The sequence below is a fragment of the Artibeus jamaicensis genome, unplaced genomic scaffold (genome assembly GCF_021234435.1).
Source record: "Artibeus jamaicensis isolate MK-2021 breed Jamaican fruit bat unplaced genomic scaffold, CSHL_Jam_final contig_452, whole genome shotgun sequence".
Classification (NCBI taxonomy): domain Eukaryota; kingdom Metazoa; phylum Chordata; class Mammalia; order Chiroptera; family Phyllostomidae; genus Artibeus; species Artibeus jamaicensis.
In genome coordinates this window covers 17,616,798-17,638,464 of record NW_026521837.1, presented here as the reverse complement: position 1 = coordinate 17,638,464, position 21,667 = coordinate 17,616,798, and the positions used below count along the sequence as shown (strand labels likewise).

Below are 21,667 nucleotides of genomic sequence, written 5' to 3'. Positions count from 1 at the left end.
GAAGAAAGTGTGTCTTAAAAAATAGCATAAATTCTACACAAATACTTGACACTATTAAATTATGTCAAAAAAAAACTAGGACAGTTTTACTAGTGTCATCAGATATTAACTGAGATCAGAATGTTCTTGGATTCAATTAAACATTTTATTAACTATTTTATATGAATATTTGCCAAATTGCAGTGCCATTTCATATTTAGTATTTATATATCATATAGTTACATATTATACCTAATGAAGTTTTAAGTCCATAACTACTGTAACTATTCATGATTAATTAACATATTTGCCTCGGTGTTGGACTCAAGTCAAACAATTGAATTTTCTTGATCAACCAAACCCGTGTGGAAAAGCAGTAAATATGTGCTTGTGAATCTAACACTCCTCTTTTTGTTGTTTTCAGCTGCAGTATTAAAGTATGAGAACAACGTCATGAATATCAGGCAATTCAACTGTTCTCCTCATCCATACTGGCTTCCGAATTTCATGGATGTGTTCACTTGGTCTCTGCCATTTGTTGGGGAGAAAGGTGTGTTGTGGAATCCTGGTGAACTCCTAGTGAAATGGTGGAGGAAGGAGAGGAGAGGGGGGCCGTTTGACCGTGAGGCACGTCCACCCACCCCAGCGACCCTCAGCCGGGGTGCCACAGCACGGAGGCCGGGCCTCGGGGAGGTTCAAAACCTGTTTAGTCAGGGGAACGGGCCTCTTTTCTTCATACTGTCTAATAAAATCATGACAGCAGCCAACACAATAATGGCCATCTGGTGTGAGTGAGTCAGAATGATACCTGTTTTTTGTCAGATTGGCAAAAAATATTTTGTTCATGTACCACAAAATTTTAGTAGTTAGTTTATATTAGTTTATATTGCCATGAGATGAAAAAGGTTGAAAATCACTGGCCTGCCTAGTAAAATTCACAATTTATACCATGAGAGGTATGATTTGAAAGTATCAATGAATATCCTATTAATAGAATACAATGAATGAATTAAGGGGCAAGAAAAGGAATATGGAATATTAGAAGAATTAATATAATCACAGAATAATACAACTCAGAAATAACAGAGACATAGTTTTAACTGGCTTTAAGTCATAATGACAGCCTTTTAAAAAATCTCTTTGTATTATAATTAAAAAATGCTATTTTATTTTGCAAACTACTCATCAAATTAAAAGATTGAGATAGCAGTGCTCTCCTCAATTTCCGTATTAGGAGTAACCATTGTATAACAGGGATTAATGACTACAGTATTTTGAAGGTCTACATGTACAACAACAACAAAATAGTTTATTAAAAACACTGTGGCCAGGAATGTGTTATAAGATGAGACAAACTTATACTTAAAAAGTTGTCTATTAACTTGCCCCAGTTTTCCAGAAGAATTGGCCTGCCTGCCTGCCTGCCTTCCTTCCCCTTTTGTTTTGTGTTCATATTTGGACCTAAACCTCACCAAAAGTTTGAGAAAGGGCCTGCAGACAGTGGGCTTGCGCTTTTGCTTCAGGAGGTCTTACAGTGATAGACAGCCGGTCCTCATGCATCTTCATACGCAAGGCATGGGAAGGTGAACAGCATTGTGATAAAGACTTGCGTTTGCAGGTTTCAGAAAAATGATGTCCGTTGAGAGGGTTACAGAGAAAAGCTACACATGTTTTTGAAATACTTGTTTATTTATATTAATATATGCAATATTTCTTTTCCTACAGTATTTGTTATTTTGTCCTTAAATACATTTTTTAAATGACTGGGAAGTTATAAATTGTCAGCAAAGAAGTCTTTCCTTTGTGCACCAAAATATACATACAGTGAATTGTAATAGTCCCTGGTGCTATACCCTGTCGCCATTCTGTGGCGCTGCCCAGATCACAGACACTCGTGTCACGTGTGTGTTCCCTGGGGACAGAGGCAGTGCAGATCTGACAGTGGGCACCCTTTGAATACCCTCGAATTGAGTTGTTTCCATTAGTTATTCAGAGTTTGAACATCTGTGATAAAAGAACATAGTAATATAATTGTGCACATAATTCACTTTTGATAATTAAACTGAAGCTCTGGATTAATGTTGGCTCCACTAAAAGTTTTGCTCTTTATAATGTATCTTCAATTCTAGAATAACATTGATTTTAAAAAATAGCTCTGGGAGAAATAGTGGACAAGCACTTGTCACATTCATGATAGAACCCAAACTGATTTCTAAAAGTGTTAAATGTAAATAGTGCACACATTAGTGTAAAAGTGATGCAGTACTAATTATTGTATATAACACTTTTACATAATCTACTGACTCAAGTAAATTTCATGTTAAACTTACCCAAACTTTATTTTTAATGTATTTTGATAATAAAATAGAAGAGTGTCTACATTAAAATACTCAGTTTTTAAATTAATATTCTCAAAATGACTTCAAATATATTAATGAATCAAAAAAAATTATTAAACATAGATCACACGTCTGTCACTGTGCTGGGTTCTCTATAGAGAATTAAAAGAATAAAAAATAAATTTAAAAAGAGATCCCACGTGTATTTAGACCCTGCTAAACAGAAGTCTGTAATCTGACCTAAATCTAGATCTCATTGTTCAGATAAATATTCAGCACTGGCTGACGTGGCTCAATAGATTGAGCACCAGCCTGCAAACCAAAGGGTTGCCAGTTCAATTCCTGGCCAGAGCACATGCCTGGGTTGCAGGCCAGGTCCCCAGTGGGAGGTGCACAAGAGGCAACCACACATTGAGGTTTCTCGCCCTCTTTCTCCATTCGCCTCATTAGAATAAATAAATAAAATCTTTAAAACAACAAAAATATTTGTTAAAAGAGAAAAATTTCAAAAGTGCCCTTATTCCTAGATTTATAGTATATTCATTTTCTCTGTAGATTCACATCCATACATATTCACACCCACATATTGATCTGTTGTCTATTGACTTAGTAGCACATAAATCTTACCATTAGATTTTGTGCGCATGAGCTCCTAATTTTATACACATAGAGTCTACATAGAATCCTAAAGCCTCTAACGTTTATGACCTAGATTTTATAGATACTGCTTTGCAGGAGATTCTATACACAAGCCAGGTAAGAAATGTTATTGCTAAGCTTGCTCATTAAAAATTCTAGAGTAATAATTAAGATTATAATAGAAAATCTGGACTTTTTTGTTTTGTTTTTTTTCTCTTTAGTGACTGAGATGCTGGTAAATGTTCTTAACATCTGCTCAGATGATGAACTGGGGTCGGAAGAAGATGGATTTGATGGTAAGAGGCTTGAACCCGTGTGCAAATTTGCCATATGAATTACATGGTGTTTCATAGCTAACCCTATGCATGAATTTCTAAAATTTGGATTTTTTAATTATATGATGGAAATGAAAGGTTATAATTTCTGTTTGTTTTGAAAAGTATAAGAAACAAAAATCATGAGAAATTTTTTCCATTACCCCGAAAACATTAAGTGGTGAACTGAACTATTTTAATAACCATTTTTCAATATCTCACATTACTAAGTAACTTTTTGGACTCTGATTTGAGAAAATGTAATCTCTTATTTTTTAACAGATGTTACCATTTACTGGGTAACTTTTAATTAAATGCACCCTTTAAGTGAGATTGCTCCTGTCAATAACTCAAATTTTGATGTTTATGAAGAAAGAAGATATTTACCTTGATGTGTTGGTATTTATGTCAATCCTAGTATTTTCTGTATCTCTAATGAGTAATGAATATGCTATTAGGTTTTTCAAATTATTGTTGTTTAAGATGCTGTTCATATTTAGTTACTATAGAAAAGTACACTTGCTCCGTAAAAGACAAAGTTTGATGAGGCTAAAGATGAAGAGAAAAATTACTCTGGTGCTTATAAAGGCACCCAGAAATGAATGAGAAGTAGCAGAAATGTAGTTAGAAGAGGAAGGTGTAAGAGCACACTTTGTTTCCGTAGACATTTAGTGAGCACCTGTCCTGTGAGGTACACTCAGGGGATTCCGAGATTCCTGTGACCCAATGAAATCGCAGTCTGGTTAGAGACACTGATACATAAACAGTTGATATCAATAAAATGAGACCATTTGTAAAATGAAGGGTGATAGTAGCAGGGAAAACAGATACTGTGGCAAGTTTAAATTGATAAAAATCTTTACCTTTAAAAATTGTACTTAAGTAAAAAGAGAGGACAAAGTGGCCCTTTCTGCAAGTTGTATCTGAACAGCATGATTTAATATTCCCTTGGGTTTAATGCAAGTCACATCTCTAAGTGCAAAATTCCTAATGCTGCAGGCAAAAGTAAAATCAAAGTGTTTACTCACTCATATAAATTTAGTCTATATACTTAGGTAAATTTAAAGCAGTACAGTTATCGTTAACATCTCATAATTTTACTCCTATAACTTTTCCTGTCTCGGTGCACTATTCTCTAGTGATATATCACATTGCAAGGGGGTGTACAACATAAGGAAGGAGAGAGAATGAATATATATGTATGTACATATACATTTACATATATATATACACACATACTTTTACTAGGTTAGAATTATGAAATAAAACTTAAATGAATATATTTATATATTTTGGAGTAATTAGAAGATCAGTGGATATCTTGTGCTTTACCAGATTCTAGATGTTCCATATGTTACAGCCACAGTTTGCTACTCTCAACTTTTCCAAGGACACCGATGTCATTCAACAGATAAGATAATGTTTTCATGATGGCAGAAACTTGTTTCCTAAAGGAAGGATACCAACCTGATGAAACCTAAATCAACAAACATGTTTCAATGTGTGCCTTTCCCTATCTTTCTTTTATTCCTCAAAAGAAAGTTCAGTTAGCATTAATGCAGTGATACTCCTCTGTTAACAAATCTCTGTTGTAATCAAGTTCATTGGACAGTAATTATAATATAGACGATGTAATAAATATGTAACATATTGTATAGAATAAGTAGACCTGCATAGGTTTGTAATTATACATTAATCCACTTGCTCAGTAAATAGATACTGAGCACTGACTGTGTGCCAGGAATTGTAGCCAAAAGTGCCTGAACATTTCAACAGTACAGGTGTTCCTACACAGTTCAATATTACCAAGACTCATTGTTCACTTCATTTAAAGTGAGTTGTTATTACCCACTTTCTCAGCCACTTACATGAGAGGATACATTTTGTGACTTACTCTGCTTTAAAATAATTAGTTTAATCAGTGTGCTCTGTTCATCAGCACTTGCTTTTTAGCCTGTTATTTCCAATTATAGAAGTGAACATCCTTTTCAAGACATTTGGGAGAATTTTTTTCTTTCTAAGCAGACCACTGAAATCTCACTCTGCCACATTTTTTTTGGCTGGATCATATTATTTTTATTTTTTATTTTTGGTTATTATAAGATTCTTTTTTATGGTACTTTTCCATTACCATTTATCCCCTTTATACCACTCTACTCCCCCTCCCCTGCAAACTACACTGTGGTCCATGTCCATTAGTGCTTTATCCTTTTTGCTCAATCCCTCCACCCCCTCATCTCTCCCACCCCTTCTGTAATCCTGTCTCTGCCACATTGAAATCTTATGTCAGTCTTGCAAGTAAAAAGCTATGGCCTCTAAATACGATCTTTTAGCTTGGATCTCATAAATATGCCCTCTTAGGGGAATAAAAAAGAAAACAAAAATATCAACTAAAAGTATGTTTAGCTTAAGATATATTACATTTCAGAGTACACAACCAGCAATGTTCTTTAGTACTTTCTTTAATACAACACAAAAGCTATAGAAAGGTGCTTAAAGAACAAGTTGTAAAGCTTCCCAGAACTCTTTGGCTCTCTGGAACTGCAATTTGTTGTAGTTTTTTTTTCCTTTTTTCGGTGATATTATTTCCAACTTTAGGATAAAGTTTCCAGTCCTGCTGTGCCCCTCCTGCATGCAGTCTGCAAAGTCTGCCTCTCTGGAGGCTGGCTTTGTGCTCTGCCTATCGGGCTCCTGGGCTTATTGGCTACAGAGGTGAAAACAGAAGTCAGGGCTTAATTAAAGCTCTTCCTTAAATTGCTTTATACTTATTCTAAGGGTAGCTGGATGAGGGGATCTCTTTGTGAGTCATTTGTCTAGCCCTTCTCAATGTTTTGCTGCATACTCAATGTCAACTGAAGTAAGGTGTCTTGACACTCCATGACTGTTTTTTTTTTTTATCTTAGTTTGAATTCTTAGTGTCTGTAAAATCTGTAGAAAATAGAGGTTCTTCTTATTTCCTTGAGGAATGAAAGGTATGGGATTAATTTTTCTTCTTTTCCTTAAGGTTCTGTCAGCTCTCTTTTACCATTTAACTATGGAGACAGTGGCTAACACGTGTTAGCTATCATTCTGTCATCTATATGTATTAACTCATTTTACCTTTGGACCAAAACATTTTATAAAAATATAATTATTAACTGTCATTCATATATATATATAATAAATTTACTAGGAGATTTGTATTATCTCTAATCTTCAACCTGTTGATATGGATACTATGATTATCCCTATTTTACTTACAAAGTGGTTAGGACTTGGTGAGGTGAAGTCCAAGGTCACATAGCTAGTGAAATAAGAGTGCCTGGATTCGAACTAATGTCTCCCTTATTCTCAGACTCTTGAACTCTTCACCAACTGTGAGTACAGTGCTTGAAATCTTTTTCTTTGAAACAGCATGATTCCTTTTTTTAAAGAAAACAACATTCATAACTACACATATTTTAGTTTGTTCTATTAAATATACTGTAAAGAGATAGATATTTTGCATTATCATTTGGCCATGAACGTCGAGTAAGTTGCAAGTGTAACAGATTCACTCTGTTCCTTTAACCGCAGTTTACTCTGAGAAGTCATGTTGCATGGTGTTAAAAATTTTGGTGCCTGAGCAAAAAGTCCTCTGGCTTTTACCTGGGCTTCTGCTGGGTGGAAATCACGTCATGAATCTCTCCCACTCAGCTTCTTCTGCTTTACAAAATACAGGGATTTGATAGCCTGTCCAGAAAACATATGCTGTTTTCAATTGGTCTGTGGTTCTTTTATGTCAAAAATAAAATACAAAACTTCTATTATCTTGTAAAGTCTTGAAGCAGTTTAATGCCAATGCATGTCTTTTGAGGATCTAATTTATATGTATTGGGGTCTTTGTTTCCTGTTTCCACTTCTGATTTTGGACGATGATACGATAATCTGGTTTCAATTTGGGGTTGGTATTCGCCAGAACGTTTAGAGAGGGAAGAAATCCAAGTGTATGTCTCCCATTTGGTAGTTGATTCTCATTAATGAAGAAGACTTACTTCAGACCAAGGATTAGTAAAGGATCCCAAAGTCGGGGTAGCGGGGGATGGGCAGTGGGAGCTGACAGAAATCAAGCAATTTGCACCGCAAAGCCTTCTTTAAAGTGTGTTGTTATACTAAGGAAGTCAGGAGTCCCAGTAAGCATTAGAGACCTAATGACAGTTACATGAGTTAGAAATATTTATTTGGAACTTTCATTTAGGTCCTAAAATCCTAGACTCCAAGGTCACTTTTTTTATATGTATATACAAATTATGTGTGAGACTGATGTGTAAGTCTGGCTAAAGATTTGTGGAGGTGAAACTGAAATCCTTTGGAATAAAAAAGAAAAAATAATAAATACATTTCCAGCCAAATATAGTTTCAGGCTGTACTGGAAAGACTAATATTAGATTAAAATTTATGTCTCTCTCTTTCATCTAAAGAGTAAACCACATGGTGAAACTTTCATCCTTCATCCACATTTTTGTCTTATCCTAATGTTAACCACAGGCAAGGCACCAAATACAAGATCAGAGCAGTTCCTTGCATGCCTTTAAGAAACCATCAAAATTGTATACAAGAAAATTATCTCTCATCATCTGCTTTGAATCATTAGATGATTCTTCATGTCTAGTATCACGGATTCCAGAGTATCTCTCCACATCTTTCTGTCTAGCTTTAAAAAGTCATGCAGAACTTTTAGAGGTTCAAAGTTGGGAATTGGTGGAAGTAACACAGCAGCTTTTTGGTCCTTGAGGAATACTTCTGTAAAGAGGCTTTGGTTATATCATTTTCTAACAAAATTGTATTTGTTTGCCACGTTGAATGTTCGAGATGAATTTCCTCTTAAAACTCCTCTGCTTGGCGCATCCAGCAGCACAGATACCGAGAGCCATTCACTTAGAGTTCTTGTGGCCTTTATTATTGTCATTTCTGAGTGAATTATTTCAACACTCTGTATTTCAGGTTCCCAATCTGGAAAAAAAAAACGTTGTATGTCCTATAATGACAGTTGGGGAGAAAATGGCAAATTTTCATATAAAAATAAAAGTATATAAACATACCAGAAAGAGTGGCAGTTGTACCCTTGCTTTGTCAACACTGAGGTGTAACCCCAGTTGGTAAGCAGCGGAGTAACCTAATGAAAGCAGTATTTGAGAAAAAACAAATACTTATTTCTAAGCTTAGAAAAATGTTTGGAAAAAGAGCCAAGGATAAGAGGGCTATAATTTAGGACCTTAATAAAGTATCTGAAAGTTGTGGTGATTAGGTCCAAACAGTGATGGTGTTAAGAATAAATTTAAAAGGGAGCTCTTCCAAAGAGCTGTCCCAGCACTTACTAACCAGTACAGCGTCAGTGGGGCTAAGGAAACAGAAGTTGATTGGGATGGTTCATCCTCGGTGCCTCAGAGGACGAGAACATTTGTGGCAAGACTCATCAGTTTCAGGAGAAAGATGAATTTAGTCACAGATAAGAGTTTGAGTGAAAGTGACATACATAATTCTGGAAATATCCAGGTAGGATTTGGAAATGGAGTCATGGAAATGGGGAACAAAATCTAGGCCTATGACAGAGGTTTGGAATTAAAAGCTGCAGTTGAATCTATTAAGAATGAAATAGGCCTCCCAAGTTGCTTATGTGGAAGGAAATACCAGAAAATTGAGGACTGATCCTTAAGGTTAAGCCTTCTTGATGAAGTTGCAGAAGAAAGATAAACAACTGAAGGAGAATGGCGTGATCAGGGAGAGCCCAGGAAGTAGGGTTGGTGTAGCAAGTTCAGGAGGCAGCTGTTTGAAAATATATCCGCCAAGTGCAGGAAAAGACTGAGAGAGACAAGTCTGGCAAGAAAATGAAATACTAAGCTATAACTTTGGTTGTCAGATATCAGATTATTGAAAAGAGGTACATAGCAACATTTATTTTATTTTTATAGTTGCTGAAAAAGAAAATTGAAGTCATTTTAAAAAGGCCAAAAAAAATAAAATCTAGAGCATTTCAGTTTTACTATTGTATGATAGTTCTATGTAAAACATGTGTGGAATATTTTCTCTGTGCATTCAAAGGCAAACAAACACAAGGTCTCTGCCTTTATAACGAAAGGAGGACACACCGGGCACATCATTTTTGTCCTCTTCAACCACCGACAAGGAAAAGAAAAGCACTTTTATGTGTTTTACTGCTGTGGGAGGCACGCCCATGCGAGAAATCTATATAATTTGCCCAGGAAGTTATATACAAAGATAGATATCACTTGACCAGTTTTATGTTGTCTTATCTTTGTATGAAATAAATTTTCATGATATAATTCAAGAAAGGAAAAGGAAGACATTTATAAAAAGATTATTCAGTATTTTGTCAAAGGTTTTGTAATTTGCTCACCAGCTCTTGTTAACTTCTAGTTTCTTGTTGATTTCTTTTAATTATTTAATATTTTAGTGTGTTATTTATAAGTTAAATCACTTTTTGATATTGTAAATGCACTGTTTATACTCTGTACTTTTTATAGTACAGATAACTGCTTTTTTTATCATGGTTACGCCATAAAAAAGGAACAAATTTCATTATCCAGTGTATCATTGAAACTGAAACATGTCTAAAATGCATAGGCATTTACTAGGAAGTAGAGTGTACATTCCCATCATATTTATGGTTTTTGATGGTTTGTTTGAAGCCTTGACAAACAAAAAGTTGCCTGGTGTTAGACCATCATATTTGTAATCAGCATCATCAAATCTGGCTTATCATATTTGATGACAATAATTAAAATCCTTTTAAGTTGCTAATTAAAATGATACAGTAACACAGACATTCAAAGTACTACGTTCTCTTCATATTGTACTGCCATGATTTTGCACAAATGTGTTTTTTATTACCTAGCATAATTTTTCACATTGCACATAAGTGCAGACTTTGTAGAACAAACTTAAAGTTAAGAAACAGCCGTATCCCTGTTATAGCTAGTTGGTTGATAATGGGATAATGTTCACTATTGGCTAGAATATTATTTCACAGTAAAATAATGCTCTAGAAAATACCTCACATTTATATTTCCTGAGACACATGTGTTATGCACCGGATAACAATATTTTTACTCAGTTTTAAAAACCATTGATACTTGGGAAAAAAAACCCATTGATACTTGTAGCACTTGAGCCTTCCATCAACTCATGGTAACATTGGCCAACTTACATAAACATTAGCTATTGTATATCTGAGCATACACTTCAACTAAATGTATTAATGCAGTTTATTTGAGAAGGAAAATTATGGAAAATAAGCATGTGCTCTATAAACCTTAATGTACAAGGTCTGTCCAGAAGGTGTCCAGCCATGTAATATGAAAAATAGAGATATTTATTGAAGAAGATACAAGATACAGGAAACATTGTACTTGGACAGTCATGCCTCAGTCCCCTTCAAAGTAGGCACCTTGGGACTTAACACAGTTCTCCCATTTACTACCAGCTGCCACATCATATTTTCCTGAATCTCATCCACGGTCTGAAATCTCTTCTTTTCAAAGGTGATTTTAGTTTTGGGAAAAGTCAGAAGTTACCAGGTGGCAAAATCTGGGCCATAGTGGAGGCTGAGTCCCTGATTGATTTGATATTTCAGCAAAAAAACTCTGCACAAAACAGTGATGCATAAGCAGGTGCCTTGTCATGATGAAGCTGCCAGTCACCAGTTGCCCATAGCTGTGGCCTTCTTAATTATCTGAATAGTTTCTGCAGAGGAATGTTCAAGCTTAATGCACAATTTGGTGCAGACTTGTTGCTGTACTCACTCAGTCAGTTTGAATGTGATGACCACACAGTACACATGCTCACTCAATGGTGTCTACCACCCCCACTGACTAGTACAGTGAAATTATCATTGTTCACACATGCGCATTCCAGGCCCTCTCCTTAGCTGCCAGATTACATCAATGTTGCACAAATAGTTCTCATATCAACAGTGGCTGGACTTTTTGGACAGACCTTGTATTCTTTATTTGAAAGGCATTAAAGTAGAGAACTTTTTTCTTGAATAAGGGCAGAGATTTTGTGGATATGTACATGTGTGTATCTTAGAAAATCATCACTGCTTATCAACAAGGTGTGAAAAGGCCTTCTTCACTGAGGGAACTATCGTAGCTAGTGTCAGCTTACTGAAAAACCAATGCCATAAGAAAAGCAGATATATTTTTCTTGTGTCTTTGGCAGAGCTCTTGTGATCCTTTCTTATGCTAACACATTTTATAGGTCCAGGTTCCCAACATGAAGGTTTACTTGTACAAGAATAACTAATAATTGATTAAATAGCCTCAGGCAAATTTAGTGTTATGAGTCCAAACTTTGTAAAGCATTCTTTTTAGTGGAATGGTTTGATCTCTGATTGCAGGTTTAAAGATATACAAAGGTTTAATAAATACTCAGAAAAATCTAAACTTTAAAATATTTTTATGAGGTAATATATTTTGACTCTTAAAAATGTTTTATTTTTTTGTTATTACTCTTAGTTCATGAGAAGCTATAAAACTTTTCTCCTAGTTTAGAAATTTTGATTCTGTTTGGTCAGCCTGTCTGACCAAAATGTGAATTTTTTTCGCAAAGCAAAACCAGCATCATTCTGCCTGCTAGCATTCTCCCCTAGTAAGTTCGCTATCACCAGAGTCCAGCCTGCGGCCTGACTGGCACAAAACACAAATTAGGCCCCATTTCAGTAGCTTGGTAGTCATGGAAACCACACAATCAATCTTTTAACTTATAGTAAGAAATGTAACTGTTAGCAGAACTGGAATATTCTTTTCTGCACAAGCATTTTCTTGTTCTTAATAATCTCAGACATTTGTGAGTGCTTCTCATGCATCAAAGGTCTGTGCTTTAGCAAGTAGCACAGTACCTGGCATGTGTATGCGTGTTGGACACTGAGAATGAACACATGATTTGTTTCATGCTTCTGCCCATGTATATAGTCACTCAAACAGCTGCCGCAGTCATGAATACTGGTTCTGGTCACCATTTTCTCATGGGTGACCATAGGCAGTTTACCCTTTCTGTTCCTTAGAAGCATCCTAAGTGGTAAAGTCTCTTGACCTGGGAAACATCCTGCCTCTTAAATTGCCTGTGCACTGAACATTGGCCAGAACCTAATGCTCATTTCCCTGCTTTTCCTTCATGGATGAAACTTTGCTGCTTCCCCCATGGACTGACAAAACACACAGCCTAGGCCTTGAATAGCAACATAAGACTTTTGAGTGACTTTATTTCTGATAAGCTCACTACATGCCAATGTGTCAGCTACCTTCTACTGTCAGATGAGGGAGTTGCATTAATTCTTTAATTCTGATATTTCATTGTGCCATTCAATGGCACTCAATTAACTTTGTATCTCAGGTATAATACATGAGACTGTCAAACACTATCCTACTATATAGTCATTCATTTTTTCCCTTTAATTTTTATATTTTTAGACATAACATTAAAATATTTTTGGTATTTGATCAATTTATAAATATGGGTCCAGAATTAAGTTCTAGTCTGAATGCATTTTTCTAGCACTTATCATGCATGTACAATTAGATACTTAAATAGCTGTGTAACTGTTACAGCCTTATCTCTATCCAGAATAATTCTTTATATATTATACATTCATGTATTATGATTGTTTCTCATTTAGACAAAAAAAATCTACATTATTCACTTCACATTTGTTATGTCATTCCATTTTGCTTTTCTCTTGTCAATTTATCAAACTGATATGTTTTTAGCATGAGAAGAGATCCATTAAATTAGGATTTGACAAGTTATTTGTTTCTTCTTTGGTGAATGTAATAAACTGAAAAAGCCTGTGTAAGGAATAGGCTGACAATGTGATAATTTCTTGAAAAATCAACAGAAGCTTCTTATCTACGTTAAAGTCTTTAATTTCCACCCAACTTAGAATTATGCTTATAGCCAATTTCTGTTACTCAACTGAGAAGTCAATAATGGATAGAACAGTGTCTCAAAGAACTAAAGTCCATGGAACCAATTAGAACTTATAAACAAAAGTAACTTTTAACTAAAAAGAAAGATAATCAAATAAGGACTGATATCTAACATTTGTAAGTAGTCTGCATTTTTGAGACTTCCTGTCCAAAGAATTCAGTTATGTTTTATGACAAGAGAAGTGAGGAAAAACATAGTATAGGCTATACTAGCCTTCCTTAAAGTCCATTACACAAGAGAGACATCTATATGTATGTGGTCAGGGAAAGAAAAGACAAAAAGATAAGGTGTAGGGATTATATAGCACATGGTTTGTCCCTGTAGTTTTATAAGGGCCAGTTTGGAATACACCTTCTCAAATACGCATATGTATTTTGAAGGATCTTCTGTTGCTTTCAAAATGGGATATAAGACAGAATAGCCTTATGCCAAACATCACACCGCTGCAGGTTTTATTACATGCTGAGATTTTAGTTGAGCTGAAAAACATATGGAAGAAATTCAGAATAGTATGTGCTTGGAAGTGAGGGGCGGTCATGTCCCCATTTTATCACTTATGGACATAGAGTATAGTAGAGTTAGAGTCAAAATTACAAAGGTGTTCCAAGTTCTAGGTTTTAATCTTCAAAAAGATCAATTTTTACAGGGATTTAAAAATTTTGTTATGCTGAAGGTGTTTTTCTCTGCCTAATGGAATAACCTGCGTAAGCATGCATACAGCTGTTCTGTGATGGGCAGCCCCTAACAATATCTTCGGGCTAAATTTTAATCAGCACTGGCCCTAAGTAGGTGAGCAGTGTAGGTTTCCCAGGTTATGCTAGTCAAGGAGATCTTCCAACAGCTATCAACTCTAGAAACTGACCAATCTAATTCTTAATAAAGCAGCAGTCTTCATGCCAGGATGTCTATACTACTGGGGTTATCCAAAAACATTGCAAGAGGAGCTCTAAGGGAATCCATTTTTACATTCTCAGCTGTCATGGGGACTCACCTGAGCTGGAGGCTATGGGCCTCATCGCAGCTTCTCCTTCCCCACTCTGCTTTCTCAGTTGCCTGCTCCTGTTTTAACAGAAGGCATGGGTCTCCCATAATTACTCTGCATGTGGCTGTGAGATGCTTCATACTGGAGCACTAAACAGAAACATGTTAAAAAACTCCAAGTCTAGGAAGTCTTCTTCATCACGGTAGTGCAACCTCCCTCCCATCTCTATCATTAAGGGATGCATTCCAATAAAATTGTATATGCTTTTTAAATATCTGTAGACATATATAAATATTTGTACAAATAAATACGCATAAATATTTGTAGTACAATATATTGGTACTATCTAGTTCAATTATATGCTACTAATAATTGTGGTAATGATTACAAAGGAGTTTTTGAACACTTAGGGCATTATTGTCTCAGGAAATTTTAAAAAATACATTCAGTTTAAATTTCTCAACACTCATGAAAGTACAGTATGGTCATAAAAGTATTTTAAAGTAGAAATATATGATTCACTAGCATGAAACAGGGAAATTGAAATGGAAATATAATTTCAAAGAAAGCGAACTAAAGTAAGATTTCTAAATACCAATTAATGTTTTGTTCATGAACCTTTGTCTTTTAATGGACGAAGGTGGTATGAAATCGCTGATACTTATATGCCATTGATTAAAAAAAGTGTAAAAGTGTAATCTTAAAATGACTGATCACAGTATTGTATGAATATTCTTTACAAGTATTTAAACGTGGAGGTGGCAGTTGTATTTTGGAGGACATTCTTCGTGGATGCATGGGTAATGACGGCGGAGGCTAGTTTGGACGCTCTCCCACCAGAGTGGGTACAGTCACTCAGGGCCTCCGGCGCCATCCCTGAATCCAGGACACAAGTGTCTGGTGGTCAAGGAAAATGTGGTAGAGCTCTTGTCATGCTCATAGCCATGGGCAAAACGGGGTGGATCTCTAAGTCACTTTTGGATAACATCACTTTGTTGGGATATAGAAGCTCAATATTTGTTATTAGTAAACTAAGGGAAAGAAAAGACAAAACAGGTAAGGTTTGGGGATTACCACAGGGTTTGGTCCTATAGTTTTTTATAGGGGCCAATTTGGAACAGGCATTCGCCCAAGTGAGACAGTCTGTATGTTCATAACTTCACCACCATCTAAGGTTTTTAGAGGCATTTGAAGTCATGCTCTGTCTTTCCATTCTGTCTTGTATTTCAAAGGCGCTGATATTGGACTGGACCAATTTTTGTCTTTAATGTAACACCATAAAAGATATTTCCTACCTTATGCTTTGTTCCATCAATAGCCTTTATTCAAATTCAGTAATTGCTCTTTTCACAAAAAAAATAATAAAATTTTGAGGCATGTTTAAACTGCTTAGTAATAATAATCCATGATAAAATTTTACTTTCAAATAGTATAGGCTTTCTACAGAGGTTAACTTTTAACAAATGTGGAAAAGTGATGAGTTTTCTGTACTATTTTCTTAGAGTTAGAAATAATAGTTAAGAGAAATTTGAAGCTTCTATTTTGCTGATAGGCTTCAAATGTTTTTCCTTTGAAAATGTGTGAAATATTAGTGTGTATGCACACTTTAATGTCTTATTGTAAAACATATGGCATGAATACACTTGCGTTACCTAAGAGTCCTTGGAAGAAGGAAGCATAACTGAGACATTTGAGGCCAATGTAATAATGAAAGGGAAAACTGCTCTTCCCGTTAAAGAGAAAACAATAACAAATTTTAAAAGCTTTGTCACATTCTAATAATATATTTGAGTATGATTTATATGTAGCTAGTCATCTTCAATTCTTATTGTAAAAAGGTATTGAAACCAGTGGGAATCTGCGGGTTGGGAGTATAAAATATCTGACCACTCCCATTTTCTCCTGGAACTGATTGCAGAAGGTCAGGGGGCAATGGCATTGCCCCAGGGGGCTTTTTTCTTCCCTGTCTCCTTCGGCAAGGTCATGCATCTCCCACATAACACAGAGAATGAGAGAGATGGAGAGCCCTCTCTTCCCAAAGCTACTGTCTTTCCTCTCAAAACTAAGCTCTTCCAAATACAGTTTTGTTTTTTGATGTTTTATTACGAGGTGTTTCAAACATACAGGAATGTTGAAAGAATTTTATAGTTGACACCCATTACTTTCTACTGTTAACATTTGACTATATTTGGTTTGCCACGTAACTCTCTTCCTACCTAATTATTTTAAGTTTTTCTTTCTTTTTTTTTTGGGGGGAGGTGGGAGAGTGACAAAGTAAGTTCATTTTATCTCCAGTGACAAAGGTCAGTTTACCTCTGTTATGTGTGTGCTAATCTCTAAGCTCTGGTCTCCACGTGCTGCTGAGCTAAAGCATTTACAGTTCAACCCCAGGCACCTCCCACTCCTCTTCTCTCCCAGCCTCACCCAAGGTACCCAGACTCCACCCACAGCAGACTTCTCACCCAGCATGGACCACTGAGGCCTCCGAGTTTAAGAATTCTCCTTCTGTGGAGAACACTCATTTTCTCTACTCTTCATTCTTCAAGATCCTTCAGCTGTCATTATTTCAGTGAACATTTTCCTCATGCCTCCAAGCAGTACCTCCTTCCAGAGGTGTGCTGGTGAATGTTTAACAACCTGTTCACCAGGGGACGTGGCCCTGGTTTGTGGCATTTGCGGATTTCCATGGTACAGGTAGATGATCCCTTCCCAGCAGCTGATTTCGGGCTCCCAGAACGAAGTTCCTGAGCGTGGAGTTGAGAAGGCATTCACTCAGTATACTCGCATAGCTGACAGCAGCATGTCCCTGCAGTTTTACTCTGATGTTGGCACAGTCCATTGTCCCCGTTCACATGCTCTCCTAAAGCAGAGACCATGCCGTGTTCTCGTTTCTGTTGGTAGCAGTTGGCACATGGCAAGCCATGTAGGATAGGATTCACAGGAACACTTGAGTGAATGATTTGGGTAATAAATTGTATGCTACATGGTACTTTCTACACACCCTTCATTCAGTTAAAACTGAGCAATTTATAGCAGCAGCTCAGGGGGTGGGAACTGTGAGTGAGGACAGAGCCAGCACCTGTAATGGGCAGCAGATGTCCATGTGGTAAGAACCTCTCTTCACCCGACACTGGGCCCCTCATCGCTGTGGTGCCGCTAAGGTTTTTGAGTTCCCTTCAGAGGCTGAAATGGCCCTGTGACGATGTGACAGCACTCACTTAGCAGACCGTTTGGCATAGATACCTTTACCCAACTGCGTGAGAAGTCAGCAAGGTGCTAAGTTAAGGTCAGGAAGGACACATATTAAAAGCAAATCTTTAAAGGTCTCCTTATCATACATTAGCCTCTTCCCCTTTGAGGAAAATTGAGTATGCAGGGTTGTCTAGGTTTTAGAAGTAGTACCATAATGCCCCAGGCATAAAAGAGTATTAGAAGTTAAAGAGTGACAAAAGCCAAAAAAGAAAGTGATAATTATTTGAATGGAAACATAAAATGAAATTTCACTTAAAATTATTAATTTTTTTAAACATTGGAAATGCTGCCTTTCAGTTTTGGGCTTCCATGTTAAAATAAGTGATTATATTCTTAATGATTAAAAAATAGTTACCACAGTTTTTCATGTAAAAGGTCTTTTATGTGTCTTCATTATTTAATATACCGAATTTTAATTTGAGCTGCTATTGTACATTTTCACCACATACACAGAGCACGTACCGAGAGTATTGAATATGACATTGTATTTGCGTGTTGCAGCTAGCAAAATTCTAAAAAGCATGCTATTTGCCTTGATCTTTCTGTTGAATTGTGGACTATGAGGATTTGCATTGGAACATCAGTAGTTGCAAAAGAGTTTTATTGAACTCTGGAAAATAACCAAAACCAGGAATATCAATACTAAATAGAGCCTTTATATCTGAACTTATATTTATCCTGCTGTTGTTCAGCTCCTTTGAGTTCAGTTATATATCAACTCAGATGTTTTACTTGAATATTTTAAATGTTTGTAGTGTTATAAATGTGTGATATTAGCTTAATACTGATTTTGGTTATTTGGAAAATGTTGAAGGTAAGCCTAGGATATTTGAGACATTAGTTTTTGATGGCTTTTCTTACTGTTTTTGATTAGGCTATTTGACTTTTTGAGTAAATATGCTCTAATTTTATGAAAGGGGTATTGGGAAGCTGAGCGGAGTTAGCGTTTCCCCGTAAGAACCGCGCACCTGCGTGCAGAGTGCCGCGGTCGCTGGGACCACGGCCGTGCGGGGGTTAAATGGAGTAGCTGCTGTGTGCTCTCCGGTGGGTCGTTGATGTGGAAAAAAATAAGGGATGATAAACTGGCTCTGCCGGAATGTTCATTTTACATTAAAATTTCATATTTATTTGAGCATTTTCTGAACATTGGCTAGTTTTGAGCTCAGAAGAACAACTCTACATAATTTATTTCGCTTCCAACTTTAGTGCCTTGCTTTTTTTCCCCCTGGTTATGTTTTCTACAAGTCCTTTATTGAAAGTTTTCTGGGAGATTATCTTTCTGACATTTATTTTATTTTATATTTTCCCCTTCTCATTTTTCTAAAATGTATACAGTTTCTATCTAGACACTTAAGTACTCCTCACTGCTTTTCTTGTTGCGCTTGTAAATATATAGTCACGATGTTCAGAGCTTTCCCACTTTCCGTTCTTTGTGTCTGTCGGGCGGATTTTACCTTCGGGCTGTCCTGCTTGCTGCAGGCGGCAGAATCTCTCCCCGCACTCAGTCCGGCTCAAGTCTGCAGCACGGGGTCAGGCTGGACAACGTTAAACATGGAACAGTAAAGCACAATGTGAGACTGAGCACAGCATTTAACTGAAAATGTGTATGTAGGAAACACACCTTAAGGAGAGTCATTTCCATCCCAGGTTTTTTTCCTTTAACTAATGTCTTTCAGTAGTCTCTCCATCATAAATTATGAAAAATCCAAGCACTGAAACTTCAGATTTTTAGATGGTCTTCAGGACAGACCTTCTTGTATGAAGAATCTTAATTAGAAAACATACATTATAGAAGTTTCTAAAAACACAATCAAGTTTGAATCCTACACCCACCTACACTTCCCTCCCAATGCTCCAACCAGTAGAGTATCATTCTAGGAACCAATAGTGAAGGAGAATCCGTGGTTCCACCGGGTCGTCGGAAAGTCTGGACTGGAGAATGGCCTTGTCCCATTTGGATTTAAACTTACTCTACTCATTTGCAGGCAGAAGGGCTGGCAGAACTAGTCCTGCCAAACAGCCATGTTGAGAGAGAATTGCCACATTGTGGTTGCCACAAAAGAGAAAGAAATGAGGAAAAATACCAGCTGTTTGAGGGCTTTCGGGTCAGAGGGGAGGTGAAAGGAAGGCAGCTAGCTCACTGGTACACACCTGGGGGAAACCTGTGGGCAGGTGAGATGGGTCTCTGTTGGCGTCACCTCTGACAAATTAACCCACTCATTTCAGAAGAAAGCAGCCTGTTATGTTCTTATTTTCTTGGGGTAGAGAAAGGCAGAGACCTTTCCTCCAGACATTTCTAAACTGTGTGAAGATGTTGGTGTGAGTTTTCTTTCTTACAGAAATCCTACAGTGGTGATTAAGTGTTTGACCATTATCAAACTATGCAAAAACTCCAAAGTACATTCCTGAAAGCTCTCTGAGAGAAACAACAGAAATCCTTTTTTGCAAGAAGGTCAGAAAGCTTGTTCTTGTCACAGCTGAAAAGACCAAAATTTATACCAATTACCATTTATAGACTACAGTCTTTGAACAAATTATGTGAGTTAAACTATTCATTAAGTTAGGAACATTTCTGATACTGTATGAAAAGAATTATTTGTAGCATTTCCTTTTTAAAAATATGTTTTACTGATTATGCTATTACAGTCGTCCCAATTTTTTTCTCCCCTGTATCCCCCTCCACCCTGCACCACCCCTCCCACCAGCATTCCCCACCCCCTTAGTTCATGTCCATGGGTCATACATATAAGTTTTTTTGCTTCTTCATTTCCTACACTATTCTTAACCTCCTCCTCTATGTTTTGTGTCTACCATTTATGCTTCTTATTCCCTGTACTTTTTCCCCCATTCTCCTCCTCCTCACTGATATCACTCCATGTGATCTCCATTTCTGCGATTCTGTATCTGTTTTAATTGTTTGCTTAGTTTGTTTTTGTTTCTGTTTTTGTTTTTAGGTTCAGTTGTTGGTAGTTGTGAGTTTGTTGTCATATTACTGTTCATAGTTTTGATCTTCTTTTTCTTAGATAAGTTCCTTTAACATTTCACCTAATAAGAGCTTGGGGATGGTGAACTCCTTTAACTGGACCTTATCTGAGAAGCACTTTACCTGCCCTTCCATTCTAAATGAAAGCTTTGTTGGATAGAGTAATCTTGGAGTAATCTTGGAGTAATCTTAGAGTAATCTTGGTCCTTGCCTTTCATGACTTCTTTCCAGCCCCTTCTTGCCTGTAAGGTTTCTTTTGAAAAATCAGCTGATGGTCATATCTCCTTTGTAGGTAACTGTCTCCTTTTCTCATACTGCTTTTAGAATTCTCTCCTTATCTTTAATCTTGGATAATGTAATTATATGCCTGGGTGTGTCCTTCCTTGGGTCCAGCTTCTTTGGGATTCTCTGAGCTCCCTGGATTTCCTGGGAGTCTGTTTCCTTTGGCAGATTGAAGAAGTTCTCCTTCATTATTTTTTCAAATAAATTTCCAATTTCTTGCTCTTTCTCTTCTCCTCCTGGCACCCCTATGATTCAGAAGCTGGAATGTTTAAAATTGTCCCAGAGGTTCCCAAGCCTCTCCTCATTTTTTTTTTTTAATTCTTGTTTCTTTATTATGTTCTGGTTGAATGTTTATTTCTTCCTTCTGCTCCAAATTGTTGATTTGAGTCCTGATTTCCTTCCCTTCACTGTTGGTTACCTGTGTATTTTTCTTTATTTCACTTTGAACGGCCTTCACTTTTTCCGCAATTTTGTGACCATACTCAACCAATTCTGTGAACATCCTGATTACTAGTGTTTTGAACTCTGCATCTGATAGATTGGCTATCTCATCATTGCTTAGTTCTGTTTTTGGAGCTTTGATCTGCTCCGTTCTTTCATTCGGGCCATATTCTTCTGTCTTAGTGTACCTATTACATTGTAAAGGGTGGAGCCTTAGGTATTCAACAGTGGGGCCACCCACGTTAATAAGCTATGGCATTGTATGAAGGGGAGAGGTCAATGCTGTTTGCTCAGCTCTTGGCAGCTTTCAGTCACTTCCTCCACTTCCCACAAGCAAATTGGGCCTTTCTGGTGCTGATTCCCACGTGGGCGGGTTTGTGTATGTTCTAGGACTCTGTGGGTCTCTCCAATGAACTCTCCTGTGAGGCTGGGAGTTTCTCCTGCTGCCTTCTCCCTACATTTTTTACAGCCAGAGTTTTGATGTTTTATT

General features: G+C 36.7%; 1 protein-coding gene across 2 annotated transcripts in view; it reads left to right on the top strand.

Annotated features, from left to right (window-relative positions):
- The window catches only part of PPP3CA (protein phosphatase 3 catalytic subunit alpha), a 309,226-nt gene that overhangs the window by 270,623 nt on the left and 16,936 nt on the right, over nucleotides 1-21,667 (top strand). For both annotated transcript variants that reach the window (XM_037151912.2, XM_037151913.2), the window contains exons 9-10: nucleotides 404-529; nucleotides 3,179-3,253. In XM_037151912.2, coding sequence (XP_037007807.1) covers nucleotides 404-529; nucleotides 3,179-3,253 — 201 coding nt within the window. The remainder of the gene's footprint in view (nucleotides 1-403; nucleotides 530-3,178; nucleotides 3,254-21,667) is intronic.